Source organism: Gopherus evgoodei, chromosome 1, assembly GCF_007399415.2.
Source record: "Gopherus evgoodei ecotype Sinaloan lineage chromosome 1, rGopEvg1_v1.p, whole genome shotgun sequence".
Classification (NCBI taxonomy): Eukaryota; Metazoa; Chordata; order Testudines; family Testudinidae; genus Gopherus; species Gopherus evgoodei.
Genome location: NC_044322.1, coordinates 240,196,184 through 240,211,512, shown reverse-complemented (window position 1 = coordinate 240,211,512; position 15,329 = coordinate 240,196,184). Strand labels below are relative to the sequence as shown.

Sequence of the window (15,329 nt, the reverse complement as noted above, 5' to 3'; positions counted from 1 at the left end):
CATGTGAATACCTGTTCTCACTTTCAGGTGACATTGTAAGCGAGAAGTAGGCAGCATTATCTTCTGCAAATGTAAACAAACTTGTTTGAGTGATTGGCTGAATAAGAAGTAGGCCTGAGTGGACTTGTAGGCTGTAAAGTTTTACATCTGCATGCTGTTTTTGTACATAATTCTACATTTGTAAGTTCAAGTTTCATGATAGATTGCACTGCTGTACTTGTATTAGGTGAATTGAAAAATACTTGTTTACAGTACAAATATTTGTAATCAAAAAAGTAAGCACTGTACACTTGTAATTGAAAATATCTGAAAACATAGAAAACATCCTCAAATATTTAAATGGTATTTTATTAATAGTGCAATTAATTGCAATTTTTTTTTATTGCTTGACCATGTCCTTTACTGGATTTAAGTTTTAAAACCTATTTCAAGCTGTTTTAGAACTTGGAGGTTTTATTGAACTAAATATGGAGTTGGTTAGTACAGTAGCCTCTTTAGTTTCAAATTCAATTTCATGCTGTCTCTATATTGTCTTCACTAGACTGTAGATTTTGTATTGATAATACCTAAATGCATTAGGGGTGGTAGTGGGAAATTGGAGGGCCTGAGAGCTGCGTAGGGCGGGGAAGGCTGGGATAGATTGATGCATCATTTTCAAAAAAATCTAAGTTCTGAAACTTGTCACTTAATCATTTAAAAAAATAGGCTAGTTCATGTCTGAGCTTTTGTTTCAGATTGACTGTATATACTTGTTGAGTTTACATTCTGCTCATGCTTTCAGCATTATAAGAACTAAAAAGATTCTTGAATAAAAACAGATTCTGGAACAATTCTGCAGCCACAGGGCACTGAATACAACCATCCCCACAACAATCAGTACTGTTCCCACTGGCTGACATTTATAACAATCTTAAGAGTGCTTTACAAACCCATGTGCATTATAGTGATAATCTCACATTAAATTGACAAACAGCACACTCCATGGAGAATCTGACCCTTGCTCTCTGGCCTACACTGTGGAAATGGACAGGGGCCATTTTCTCTCACCCAAAATGAGTAGTCCTAATGATTAAAGAAGGTAGAATACTGGCCATGCTACAGCTATCCCTGAAAAAGTAAGAGTCAGCCACAAGAAACCTTTGTGGTTTGAGGGAGGAAGTAGCTCTAAAGTCCTGGTTGCTAAAAAGTTCTGTCATAGCAAAGTAAGAGTTTGGTGCTGGTAATTGATTACAGTAATGTTGTTACAGCTGCAGTGCTTCATTAAGTTGACCTAGTGTCAGGGCACGTGGGCTTTGTTTTAAAAGGGGAGCTTGGTGTCATGTTAATCTTTAGGAATTAATGTCTTGATTTGTTAAGCAGGCATAGGGAAACAATGCTGGAAAACATGGAGCAGTGCTGAAGGTAGAGTTACAAAAACCACGCAAAAGGACATTTCTCAGAGCACTCAAGTGGATTAGAAAAAGCTTTGCTCAAAATTCAAGAGGATGGTCACAGTTTTAAGACTGTGACTGGGACACAGGAGATCTGATTTTCATTCCCATCCCTGCCAATATTTTCCTGTGTGACTTTAGGCAAGTTGCTTAATCAATTTCTTCAATGTGTAAAATATGGCTATAGTTTTCTTTCTCCAAATCTTCGATTATGGTATAAGGTCTTTGGGGCACGGACTCTGAGCACAACGTGGCCCAGATCTCAGATGGGAACTCACGATTTTACTGTACAAACAATAAAATGAAGCCTCCATACTCACCTTTTCAACGTCTCCACAAGAGAGACTTACAGAACAGACAAAAGGTGTTTCCACAGATTGGTTTTGATCATGTTTGTACCAAAGGTGATAAAATCCTCTACAAGAGCAGACTTCAATTCCACGTACTCTTAAAAAAATCTTTATTATAAAAGATAGAAACAAACGCAACGCTCATTTTCTCTTTCACAATGTTAATCATGGCAATTATAAAAACAAGGTAAACATATACAAGGGTAGTTTTATATCCAAGTTAAGTGTTTGCTACGTTAGCCATCAGATGTGGCAAAGTTACTTAGTATCATCAGTGCTATAAAAGGTAGTCAGTGAGCAGCAGTCCAGTAGATGATGAGAAACAGGTTTCGCCTTGAGACACTTGAAAGACAGCATGTTCAAGACCATATCTTCAACTGGTGCAAGTCAACACAGTTCTATTGATTTCACTTGAGCTATGCTATAATCTGGCCCTTGCATTTTAGCTCCCACAATGAATGACTGATTTAAGTTAAATCAGCCTCTGAAGAAACTGTGAAACTATTGCACATTTTTCTTTACTAATTTTCACCCCATAATGAACATTTTTAAAATTAGCTTAAGTAGTATTAAAATGGTCTGAAGTATCAAGATTTCAAGGGAAGGCTTGTTGTTGTTGTTAAGGTTCTGGTCCACTCATGCCATCAGATGTTTTGCAGCTTTCAAAAGCTATAGTTAAAAACTCAATTCTTTTACCACTTTGTAATTCAAGGTGGTATCCCATATTGAAAGAATTTCAGTTTAGCCATCAAGTTGCACTGTTAAGTTTAGTATTTTACTATTTGTTAGTGGTTGTTCTAATATGAAGTTGAAGAGCATTACAACAAAGCAAGAGAGGTCAATGCTGTTTGCTGCCTAGGAGTTAGAGGTATACAGGTGGGGGCGATGAGGGAAGTGGAAGGAGTTACAACTGCCAGCATAAGCTAGATCAGGACTTGGGAGGTATGGACTTTATTGCCACACACACACCCAAGGGAAAGGACTGCATTTAGAGGCCAGGAAGGAGGAGCTGGAGGAAAGCTTGGATTTGTGGTTTTACTGAGTGATCCAAACTAAGCCACTCTTGTTCACTTCTCCAGTAGTGATTAAAAAGCAAAGGACACTAGCTCTCGGGAATATGAAGGATGGTCTAGTAACTCCTTTCACACAGGGTGCTAACTGGAGTGTCAGAGAAGTATATGTATTACCAACCAGCAAGGCTTCAGGTCGATACTTTACCTGCAGTATATTCTTCCTATCCTCAACCCAAAAGGGGAGGGGAGGAAAAAGCACTGATTAAGAGGCAGGGTTAGTGTTTTGAGCAAGCTCAAAAAAAAAATCTGCATTTCAATACAGAAGTGCTGAATTTGAGGTTATTCTTCTGTGAAGAGCTAACTCAAATCAGTTCTCAGGAACCAAAGCTATTTACAAAGTACAGTAGCTGAAACAAGGAGGCCATTAGCCCTTAGGTGTTCCTAGCTCTAAGAAGCAATTAGGGAAGCTAAAGCAAGGGAGGGGACTCTTGTGTTCGATCAGCAAGCCGACAACTTACAACTCCAGCTTTGCCTCACTGCTTCTTGTAGGACTCAGGGCAACTCTTCAAGCAGAGACCAGACAAGCATCTTGGTACTGAAAGGACGTCATCCCACCCCACAGATAGCTTAAAAGGGAGGGTGAAAAGGAAACTTATTCGATTTCTGAGGCAGAGTCCAGTTGCTGAACACACAGAAATACAAATGTTAATCCAGTGCAATTAAAACGCAAGTACTGTACAGTTTGTGATGGTTCACAAACCTATGAAAGACCTATTAAAAAGGTTTCGTACCAATATTGAAGGTTTAATAGTTGTGAAGACACTGCAGTTAGGCTACTTCAATATCTAGTCTGTCTTTAGTATTTCTTCCCTTGTATGTTCAGCATAGGATGCTCATGTCTGGTGAGAATCAAGGTGGTCTCTTGAAAATCCATTACAAGGGAAGAGTTTTGACATTGCACATATGTAAATCACAAGTTACCTTCTCAGGCGTTTGTTTTTAGACTTTACATACCTAAACATTTCCAACAAACACAAGACTCAAAGAGAAACACCTTGGTCATTGCACTCAAATATACTCCACCCTTAGTGCAAGGTCTCTGCAGGAACCAGAAGTTTTTACAGCAGGACAAGTGGGCCACTGAGAAAAAGCACAGGACGCCATTCAGCGTATCAGCTAGATAAAGGTTTGTCTTCGACGTCCAGCATACACTGTAGCTTTGTTAAGCAGGATTAGGTCATAAGAACACCAAGTCAGTATTGCTGGACAGATGCTGGTCATCACCAGCTCAGTTTAGATGCTCAGAGCCATTTTAAGTAGCTATCAATGTGTACCATTTGGTTAATTACAGAAGCAATGGAGTTCTTTCCCCAGCTGGCTGCTCTTTTCGGAAGAACTCCTTGATGTGCGATAGTTTGTTATGGATCCTCTCTCTCAGAGGAGGGATGTGGTGGCTAGGATCCAGGATGTTAGTAATCCTGCGCTCCCTTTCTCGCTTCCAGATACGATAAGGGTGTGGTGGGAAGGGTACCTCACGTCTCTCTCGGCGAAGCTGCACCATTATTCCACTGACTGCCAGCATCCCCCATACTGCCAAGATGATGAAATCTGTAGGGGAATAGGAAGCCATTCATTCAAACAGTATCAGAATAAAGGGATTTCCCCAGTCCAGCGACGTTGCTTTTGTGGGGGGAAAGGTCAGGCTCAGATTTAGATGCTGATTGCATACTGACATGGCTTGGAGCAGGTTGTCATAGGGGAATGGAAAATTCAGGGCTGGGTACCTCCTACACACACAGTATGTCTGTAGCGGGAGAGGGTGCTCCTGTAGTTGAAGTACAGGACTGAGTTAAACTTAAAACTCCAGTTTTGCCTCGCTACTTCTTATAGGACTCTGGGCAACTCACTTAAACTCCACTGCTACATCTATAAATAGGAGATCATTTGTCTCAAGCATGTTGTGGTGATTAAGATTCTTTTTTTTTTAAAGTGAAGATTAGTATGTGGGGAGAAAGTTTCCCAAACCAGTTATTAATCATTAAATGGACCCCTTTGCCTTGGCATGATCCAGGCATTTGTTACAGGATTCACACTGGGTAAAAGTTATCCTCTCTTAGAATCGGATTGGAATTTGGGATCTTACAGAAGCCCAGAGCCTTTAGTTGCATCTGGGGGCCATGTACTTCAGTCCATCCTTACCAAGTAGCCTGGAGCTGCTCTAAAGAAAGTTGCAAAACCCACTTCCTCACCCATTAAGTTACATTCATAGAAAAGCCTCAAAAAAATCCCTCAGTGGACAGGAAGAGAGAGAACAGTCATCTTAATTCATGGGAGGTGCTCACATACCACAACGCAGAGGCCATGGAAGTACCAGATAGCTATGGCGCCAGAAGGAGTAGCTCTTCTCAATAAAAGCTTCCGAATCATTTTACTTACTTAGTAGTTTGTGAAGAGACAAAACCTAATTACTTACCATTTGTTTGGAAGGGCACATTGGTGTAAGCTTGGCTGAAATCATCATTCAGAATCCTCCTGAGTAGGTCCAATGTGATGTAAGCGAGGCTTGTGTACAGGTAACAAGCAATAGCTAAGACAACTGAATAAGAGCCTATTATGCCACAGGCCAATATGTTCAGCTACAAAGACAGAAAGGTCAGATCTTTCAGTAGCCAGCTAAAGAATATCCTCTTTTTATCTTTTCCATACAGACAGCACAGGGAGAGTTCTTTTTTGACTCTGTCTTCCCTCCTGTGTTCCCCATTTTTATTTGTTTCAAAACACTTGTTGCAGCTTGTTTCAGTGTACGTCTACACTGCGGCAGGGCAATTGCAGCATGTGTAGACATACCCGAGTTTGTTATTAAGTTTGCTAGATCAGAGCCATGAAGCAATGGCAGCCTGAGCTGTACAAGCCCGACCAGGACTCTAGAGGTGTACTCTAGTGCAGTGTTTTTCAAAGTTTGGGTGGGTCACAGCATGTAAGACAGTGGGTTGCCCAGGATCCCTAGCGGCTCTGGTCAGCACCTATATCTGTTCCGACAGCGCACTGTGCCCTGGAAGTGGTCAGCAGCAGGTCCGGCTTCTAGGCAAGCGGGCCACGGGGCTCCGCGTGCTGCCCTCACCCCGAGCACTGGCTCCACACTCCTGGCCAATGGGAGCTGGGAGGGGAGGTGCCTGAGACGAGAGCTGCGCAGAGCTGGTTGCGCACCTCCTCCTAGGAGCCGGACCTGCTGCTGCCCACTTCTGGGGCGCAGTGCGGTCTATGGTGCCAGGACTGGCGGGAAGCCTGCCTTTGCATCCCGACTGTGCCACTGACCGGGAGCCACTAGAGGCAAGTCCGTGCCCTAATCCCGCGTCCTAATCCCCTGCCCCAGCCCTGAACCCCTGCAAACCCAGAACCCCTTCTTGCACCCCAAACCCCTCATCCTCAGCCCCATCCCAGAGCCTGCACCCCCCAACTCAGAGCCCTAACCCCCTCCCATATCTCAACCGAAGAGGGTCATGACACCATTTTAATGGGGTCACCAGGACTGGCTTACGCTAGCTGGGCCTGGGGCCAAATCCAAAGCCTGAGCCCAACCGCCCCTGGTTGAAGCTGAGAGCTTGGGCCCTGGGTGGTGGGGCTCAGGTTGCAGGCCCCCTCTTGGGGCTGAAGTGCTTGGGCTTAGATTTTGGGCCCCCACTCGCCCCCGGCGATGATTGGGCTTTGACTTTGGCCCCCTACCTGTAGCAGCAGAGCTCAAGCTCAGGCTTTGGTCCTCCCTCCAGGGGTCGTGTAGCAATAAGGGATCATAGTGCAATGAAGTTTGAGAACCTTTGCTTGAGGGGCTAGCCCATGCCACCATGGCTTCATTGCTATTGTCTGAGCTAGTCGAATCAAAGCTAATTCGGGTATGCCCACATGTGCTACAGTGACACTGCCGACGCAGTGCAGACATACCCTTAAAGATTATAGTCTCTTCAGGACTATTTTGCGTGTGTCTGTACTGTACCCAGCACAACGGGGTCCCAATGCAAACAAAATATGCCACAAATTATGTATTTAACATACAAGTGAGGAACAGGCTCTAAAGGTTTCAGAGTCTGGACTTTTTGGAGAGCTGCACAAGGCTCTTTGATTACATCCCTAGGCAAACATCTTCCTCTACCAAAAATTTTAGAGGAGTATGTTGTTTTCAGAGATACACATATGCTCAACCGTTGTAGAAAGTGAAGCCAGGTAGTGCAAATACTTACAATTCTTGGACAGCCAACAAAGACTATTGGCACCATCAATGCTATGCAGGAAAAGGTCACCCAAAACACAGCATCATCACGAAAAACCTTGTAGTCTCCTGTGGAGACACACCACATTGTGAATTAGCCACAAGTGAGACTTCATGGAGTTGACTTTGCAAAGTAAAGGACCACAACACTTGATAATATTTTAAGACTAGAGTCTCATCCCAATATACAGGGAGTTCTGGGAATAAGTTCCCAGAGTACTGTGAGGGGAAATCGTGTAGTTACATATGGGCAGCAGGACAGATCAGCCACTGAATTCCTTACTGTCCATTTCTGTCCATCGTGTTACACAAAATCAACATCTTCATCATTTGTGGTCCATCACAACAGTCAGTGCCAGTCTGCTGAGTTTACTATAACTACTGTACGATAAATGTACACAGTATAACTAATTGAGAAGTGAAAAAGTTGATGAAAAAATCTGCAAAATGTTAACATCTGAAATGTCAAAAAGAGATTTAGAGAGAATCCTTAAGATTCCAAGCCACTCTAGTGCACAGTTTTACACACAAATAAGAGACTGTCTTACTGACTAGATGGGTTTACAATCCAAGGCCCCAATCTCACAAGCTCTGCATGGGCGGATCCCTGTACCAGTCTGGAATGCCACTGGACTTCAACAGAGGTCTGCACACAGACACTGATCCTGCAATAATCTCTAAGTCACGCACTAGTGAACTCTTTCATACAGTTCATTTAACCTAACTGAAAACCTACAGCTTGGAGCTGTCCCTTCTCCCAGTCTGATCTTTGGCTTGAGGGTTTGTTAGCTGGAGAGAAAAAGAGAACTTTGAGTTCAGTATTGCCATGGCACAGCAAGATGAATGCAGTCTCTGGAGATGTAGAGAAGGAAACAGCTTTGCTGACAACACTATCCCAGAAGTACTTCAGTTCAATAGCCTAGCTGTACAAACAACCTTTTAAATAGTGTCTTATTAAAGATGTACTAGGGGGAACAGCAGCCGCACCTGTTAGCTAAGTCAGAATAGATACTGAGGAGCACATTGGTACAGCTAGGAGTAAAACTCCTCCCTCCAGGACAGGACTATGCACAAGGCTTTTTGTTTGTATTTTACTTTCCCAACACTCAACACTAGACAAGGAGCCGCCCTCAGAACATCTTCAAGCACCATCCCTTCCCCAAGTTACAGGCTTGCAGACTTTGAATCAGTTTGGGGGGGGGAATGGAGAAGCAAGAATGGATCTACATGCACAGGGAGTAATGTTGCTGTTTCAGAAATCTAATTTAATACCAAGCACTCTGGGGAGAGCCCCAACATGTTCAAATACAAAGTCATTTGTGGTCTGCCACATCTTAGGGGATTTTTTTTTTTAAAGCTCCTATTATAAACAGCATCCTGTCCATGTGCAATGACACTCATCACTTCAAAAAGTGCTGCAGACACACTACATAATTCTCCCAACATTTTGGAAGTACATAATTAGTTAACACCCATTTTAATCCTCCAGTCACTTTCCACAGATCAGCCAGCATGTGGCATCCTCCCTAGAAGCCAAGTCTCAAGCTACACAAGTAGCAAGACATCAGAATCTACTTCAGAAGCCAGCCCCCATCCCTGTAGTTTGGTGTCACTGCAGCAGTACAGTCTCTGAATAACTATTCAGACAGTAACAGAAAATGCTACAAGGCATACCTAGTGGAGTGAAGAAGATCACTGATGAGAAGAAGAATCCCAGCACAAGTCCAACAATCAACATACAGAGAAGGACAAAGCCAAATCTCCACCAATAAGCAACCAAGAGAAGCCCTCCAACAAGTCCTGCTACTGCTGTCAGAATCAGACAAACTGTAAAAGAGAATGGGGGGGGGGGAGGAAGGGGTGTGGTAAGAAAAGCATGTCCAAGATGATGAATTCCTGTAAAAACCAGTTTTGGTAAGGTCCTAAAAGATCGCAGTTGTTGAGCTGGTATGCAACGCTACTTCAATTATATAAGTTTATTAAGTCTACCCTTATCTGATGAAACCCAAATGATAATGAAGCCATTAAAATTGGCTATAGCCATGTGTACCTGTTGAAATGCCTCCTGTCACTGATCAGAATACCAGAGAGTCAGTATGAGACAAGTATTTCTGGATTTTCTATTGTCATTGCAATAAGAGTACCAAGCTTGTGCCTTAACCACAAGACCATCCCTTCTTACTGCAATGACAGTGGAGGAAGAGGCACAATACAACTTCACTACTTTCTAAAATAATGGCCTTCCTCTAGTATTCAAATCCAACCAGTTTAACCTCTGCCATCCTACAGTTCACCCTAAGTCAAAAGTAGTAGATCATAAGCCAGCAGTTAGTCTGGGCTTTTGGATACTATTGGGACAATGTGTATTATGGCTCAGAAAAGTGATCCAGCTTTTTAATTTTAAGGACGGCACATTCACATGTTAATTCACCATAACAGAATCTTGTTGACCTTGTTTGTGTCTGGACAACTTTTATTTCTATCGAAGAGCCATGATCCAGTCCCAACTGATTTCAATGGGACACTGTCATTGACCCCAATCTTTCTTGCTCGCTCTCACGCATAAGTTTGTCCTTACTTACCATCATAGCTAAGGGAGGCTATTCTAGCAAATATTACAAAGAAAATGAATCCTGTGACGATGAAGCCCATGTAGAACAAATCTAAAAAAAATAGAGAAAAAAATAGTTTGATATGCTCTCTGACAATTTTCCATTCTAAGCTTACTTTTATGTACAGTTAAAAAGATACCTATTCTCCAGGAAATGAGATTTTCATTATAAAAATGTAGTTTGCATAGAGTAAATAACCAAACAGCACAGGCCCACCCAAATGTCTGGCACTGGTAAATAAAGTTAGCTCACTTCATCAAAACTCAGCCAGTCTACGATAAGACTGCCCTGTCCCCGCCAGCTAGTTTTAGCTTCCTGTTCTGTGACATCTATAGCCAGTTTCTAACCAACTGCAGATACAAATTTTCAGTCCATTATAAAATTGTGGGATCAAGAACAGGGGGTCCCCTCCTGTAACACTTACAGCAAACCTCATTAAACAGGAGATACATGTGGGATCAAGAGTAAGCATTATGCAGATTATGCTTGTTCAATGTACAGCCAGAAAGCCCTATTACATTCAAAACAAAGACAGCCACACCTCAGCCCCCACAATATGCAGTACCTGTTTTCCAGAACCTGTGACCAAAGAAGCAAATAAAGAGACCAAGAACAGCAAAAGCGGTGAAGAATATTTTGGTGGAGAGTCTTCCTATAAGGAAACAAAAAAATAAAGCTGGGTGTGCATATACAGGCACGGGTGTGAGTAAGGTAACAACCCATGACTACATATGCTTTCGCTGTGGACACTATGGGTATTGACAGCTCCTACACTCCTTCAAAGTACAGCATGAGCTGAAGGAGCATCTCCTTTATCAGAACAGGGTTTGGAACTACTGGACAGTTCCAATTCCATCCCACAGAGGTTAGTAGTTCCTTCCCATTCTAATATCACTGCAGAAGTGGGGCTCCGAAGAGCAGAGCTTGAAGCAAGAGTTCAAGATCTCCAACTACGTTACATGTCATGTAAACATGTAAGTAAAATTACAATGGTACGAGTTACCAATTGTAGTTAAATTACAACACTATACCAAACCCCAACCACAGTTTTTAGACAGCGAGTCCCAACCCTCTTTGACATAGAGCCAGAATGCTATGACAGGTAATGGCGCTATGCAACAATTTAAAGACCTTTAGGGCCTGTCTACACTTACAGCACTGGAGCTGCACCACTGTAGCGCTTAGTGAAGATGCTCCCGATGCCGCCAACAGGAGAGCTTCTCCCATCCATGTAGCTCCTCTACCTCCCCCAGAGACAGTAGCTATTTTGATGGGAAAAGCTTTCCTGTTGACACAGTTCTGTCAGAAGTTTGGTCGGTATAACTGCATCGCTCAGGGATGTGGATTTTCTACACCCAACTGATGTAGATAAATCAACTTCCATTCATAGTGTAGACCAGGCTTAGTTACTTACAGTCATTTGTTTAATACCTCATCTTCATTAAACAAAAAGACGCTTGAAGAGTTTCCTCAAATATTCCATTGCAAGACACTGCATGTAATATTCTTATTGGTGTTACAACCATTGGAAAATGGACACTACAGTTCATTTGATTCTCTGAACATGTTAAGAAGATTATCCAGATCTTCCACAGACTGCAGAATGTTTTAAATACCATTGCTTGAGTTACAATATATGATTTCAGAAGAGTATTTACCTGCCACGACTCACTTTCAAACATCATGGGTCAGATTTTCCTGTCTCTTGCACAGTCATTTACCCCCATATATCAGCCAGGCGTAACATGCTATAAGCATCGGAATGACAGCTTGGCGTCCCTCCCTCGCAATAATCCCCCATGCCTCCCACTCACTTTGTACAGGTGTAAGCAACTTTGTGAGCTGCACGGAAGCAGCGAATCAGGCACTACGCTTTCCTGCTGTCGACACTCACTTGTACCGTTATGGTCAGAAAGGCAGTTATGTAAAAAACGTCACCTTCTGACTCAAGAGATTCATTCACTGCATGCAGAGTCATATTTCAACAGCTTGGTGACAGATTTACTTCATACTTTTTTTATTCCCTTTTGCACTACCATGTTAACACAACTATTGGAGAGAGCTTGGTCCTATTCTAATCCATATGCTATATTCATTAGCCAATGAATTTCATTTGCTGCATCCTTCTTACTGGTGGTGCACGAGATTAAGAATACAGCTTGGGTAGGCAGTTGAAGTGTAAATGCTATACCTGCACTTAGGTACTTGACAAGTTAGATCTGGGGTCACTGAAAGAAGCTAGGGAAACTCCCTATCATAGAATCACTTCTCATGCTAGTAACACACTAAAATGCCATAAAGTTGGCCGTTTCTTGCTCTGTGTTAGATATTCTCCAAAGCTGCTGACAAATGCAGAAGCCCAAGCCCAGGTCTGAGCACGTTAAATAGATCAACTCACACTGAAAGCACAAGTGCCTATTAAAAAAACATACAAGTCTACTGGACTTACTAAGAGAGAAACAATTATCCACGAGAGCAGTGAGGCTACAGGCATAGGTATGAACAGGTACATATGCAGCAGAGGTATTCCAAAGTGGATCCCACACAATGACATTATAGATCACTCCTTGTCCAGGGAGTGAGGAGAAGTGTACATTGGTCTTTTCATCAGTTGTTAAGGAAACCAGCTGAAAAAAAACAAAAAATTTGTCACTGTCGATAAACATTCTTGTCATCTTACAAAGGGCTCTGCCCCTTTCCTCCTTTGCATCACACCTGGGGCACATGCCATCCGACCAGGATGCCTTGGGAAGCCTATCTAAGAAAGTTCCGAGTTAATCATGTTGGGTACTGACTCTGGAACAGCATTTAAAGATCTAGAGGCAGAGTTAAGTAAATGTGGGATGTAATCCAAGAGTCATCTGTGTGCCAAAGTCTCATTGATTTCAGTGGGAATTCTGCCTATTAAGAGCCAGTTCGCACAAGCCGTCACTCAGTATTGCCAATCCAACCCAAAATTCATGGATCAGACTCTACATCTGCTCCCCAAGTCAGCAATATTCCCCCCACCCCCTGAGATTTTTAACACCAAATCATGAATTGCATTTTTTTGGCCTGCATTTGACCCCTCTTCTGTACTTTTAGGAGGAAGCGACCTGCTCCCAATTTGGGAGAGAGCTAAAAGGGTCAAAAATTCAGCCTTAAATAAATATGCAAGTGCAGCCATCCTGTTCACAGGGAACTCTACTTCCCCTGTCTTGTTCCCTGCGGTGTGGAGAGCTGCCATTCTATCCCACTCTAATCCTCTCCCTAGCTAGACAGGAGAAGTAGTGTGCTATTCACATTCTCCTCTGTGCTCCCCAGTCTCCTGCAAGCCCCCTACCTTCATTTGCTCCCACCCCACATTTCCTCTTCAGTGGCCATGTTACTGGGGCCAGCTCGTGGCCTCAGTACCATTGCTAAAAAGGAGACAGTGGCCATACTGGCTAAGGCTAAACTTCAAGATTGAAGGCAGAAATCAGATTTTCAATCAATCATTCTTAAATTTGTATAGAGACTCGTGATAAAAGTTTAAAAAAAAAAGTCACAAGGCAAATAGAATCAAACTGAACAGGAAGTTAGAACCCAATTTCCAGGCAGCTCCCTACACCAAAGGTCTATAACAGAGCATCAGTTTAGAAGTTTTCCCATTATCAGAATGGGCCAGCTAGCTGATCATACCCCTGAATGCAAGGCATATATACAGCAATTTCTGACAGTTAATAGGTTTACAAGATATCCATTTCACAGATGTCACACTCCACAAGTAGAGGTCAATAGTTGTGGTGTCATGACATGGAACAGAACCCAGAGGGAACATAGCATCCAGGTGTTACAACACTGCAACAGTTTCACTCCTTCCCCCACACATTCCTTTGTTGGCAATCCAAAAGGCCAAACTTACTCTAATGCCATTAGCTCGGACACTCTGCACATCAGACATCTTTCGCAGGTGGTTCAGAAGTGCACTTTCCGAGAGATCATTCTCTGGTAAGAAATACTGATAGATGTCATAGTGCAGTCGCCATCTAGAGTTCTGGCCTGTCCCTGAATCACACGTGGGAGGGTTGGCACCTCTGGAATTAGACAAACAAAAGTTTATACTAGCTACATGCCCAGATCAAGAGTCCCGATCTTAGATTTGTATCGCTAACTGGCAGAAGCGGAACTCCAAATCTGAATACTGATATTTCAACATTCAGATCCAAGTCAGAGCCAAATCCCTGAAGCTCATTCTAAAGAAGTTCAGGCTCAGAGTTTAGATTTCAATCTGTATCCAAGCTGTACATGCAGGTTGTAAAATCTTCTGGGAAAGAGATAATGTTTTACTTGGCATTTCTACAGCACATACAACAGACCTTGCCATTATAGCTAATGCTTAACATAAGCCATTGCAAGGAAATACATCACAGATTTTCCAAGTTGTCATTTAAATTGTCACAATAGCCAGACAGACATTAGGAGAGAATTCACGTTTTCCCCTCGAGTAGATTAAAATGCAGAAGAAACAGATCTACCTTAGAATCCATCCAACAACATAGAGCTTTAGGGCTTGTCTACGCTGGCACTTTACAGCGCTGCAACTTTCTCGCTCAAGGGTGTGAAAACACACACCCCTCGGTGCTGCAAGTTTCAGTGCTGTAAAGTGCCAGCGTAGACAGTGCACCAGCGCTGGGAGCCGCATTCCCAGTGCTGGCAGCTATTTTTAATGTTGCTAGTGAAGACGTTCCCTTAGAAAAGCCCTTCCTTAGAGTTTCTGCTTTGACAAAGGCACAAATTCCATCTGGCCTTATATCCTTCCCCACCCTCTGCCAACAGCCATCTATCATGATACATTACACTATGCAGAAGATTAGGACTGCAAGTGATAAGCAGCAAGATTAGATAAGACTTCCAGAGGAGGATCCTGGTATCATGGTAATAGAACAGGGGTGGGCAAACTTTTTAGCTTGAGGGCCACATTGGGGAATAGAAATTGCATGGCAGGCCATGAATGCTCACAGAATTAGGCTGGGATGCAAGAGGCAGTGGGGGCTCTGGTTTGGGGTGCGTGGTCTGGGGTGGGAATGAGGAATTCAGGGTATAGGAGGGTGCTCTGGACCAAGTGGTTCAGAGGGTGGGAGGGGGATCAGGGCTAGGCAGAAGTGAGGGAAGGGGTGCAGATTCCAGCTGGGGGTGCGAGTTCTGGGGTGGGACTGGGGATGAGAGGTCTGGGGTGCAGGAGGGTGCTCCGAGCTGGGATCGAGGGGTTCAGTGGGCAGAAGAGGGATCAGGGCTGTGGCAGGGGGTTGGGACGTGGGGAGAGGCTCGGGGTGCACATTCCGAGCGGCGCTTACCTCAAGCAGCTCCCAGAAGCAGTGGCATGTCCCTTCTCTGGCTCCTATGCGGAGGCACGGCACAGCTCCCATTGGAGCACATAGGAGCCAAGTGGGGCCATGCCACAGCTTCCGGTAGCTGCACAGTGCAGCCCTAGATCCTGCACCCCAACTGGAGCACTGGAGTGGGGCCAAGCTGCGCGGTGCAGCCCCCAAGCCAGCGCCCCAGCCACAGTGGGATAGAGCCACATGGTGCGGCCCCTGACTCAGCACCCAGCCTGCAGCGTGGCAAGCCCCAGACCCCATTCCCCAGTGGGAGCTCGGAGGCTAGCTTAAAATGGCTCACAGGCCAGATCCGGCCTGCGA

General features: G+C 43.7%; 1 protein-coding gene across 3 annotated transcripts in view; it reads right to left on the bottom strand.

The window, feature by feature from the left end:
- Positions 1-1,873: 1,873 nt before the first annotated feature.
- The window catches only part of TM7SF3 (transmembrane 7 superfamily member 3), a 30,654-nt gene continuing 17,198 nt past the window's right edge, over positions 1,874-15,329 (bottom strand). For all 3 annotated transcript variants that reach the window (XM_030540771.1, XM_030540780.1, XM_030540787.1), the window contains 8 exons: positions 13,553-13,724; positions 12,119-12,296; positions 10,235-10,321; positions 9,640-9,720; positions 8,732-8,884; positions 7,029-7,126; positions 5,267-5,429; positions 1,874-4,401 (listed from right to left, as the gene is read on the bottom strand). In XM_030540771.1, the coding sequence (XP_030396631.1) occupies positions 4,139-4,401; positions 5,267-5,429; positions 7,029-7,126; positions 8,732-8,884; positions 9,640-9,720; positions 10,235-10,321; positions 12,119-12,296; positions 13,553-13,724 (1,195 nt within the window). In that variant the 3' untranslated portion in view covers positions 1,874-4,138. The remainder of the gene's footprint in view (positions 4,402-5,266; positions 5,430-7,028; positions 7,127-8,731; positions 8,885-9,639; positions 9,721-10,234; positions 10,322-12,118; positions 12,297-13,552; positions 13,725-15,329) is intronic.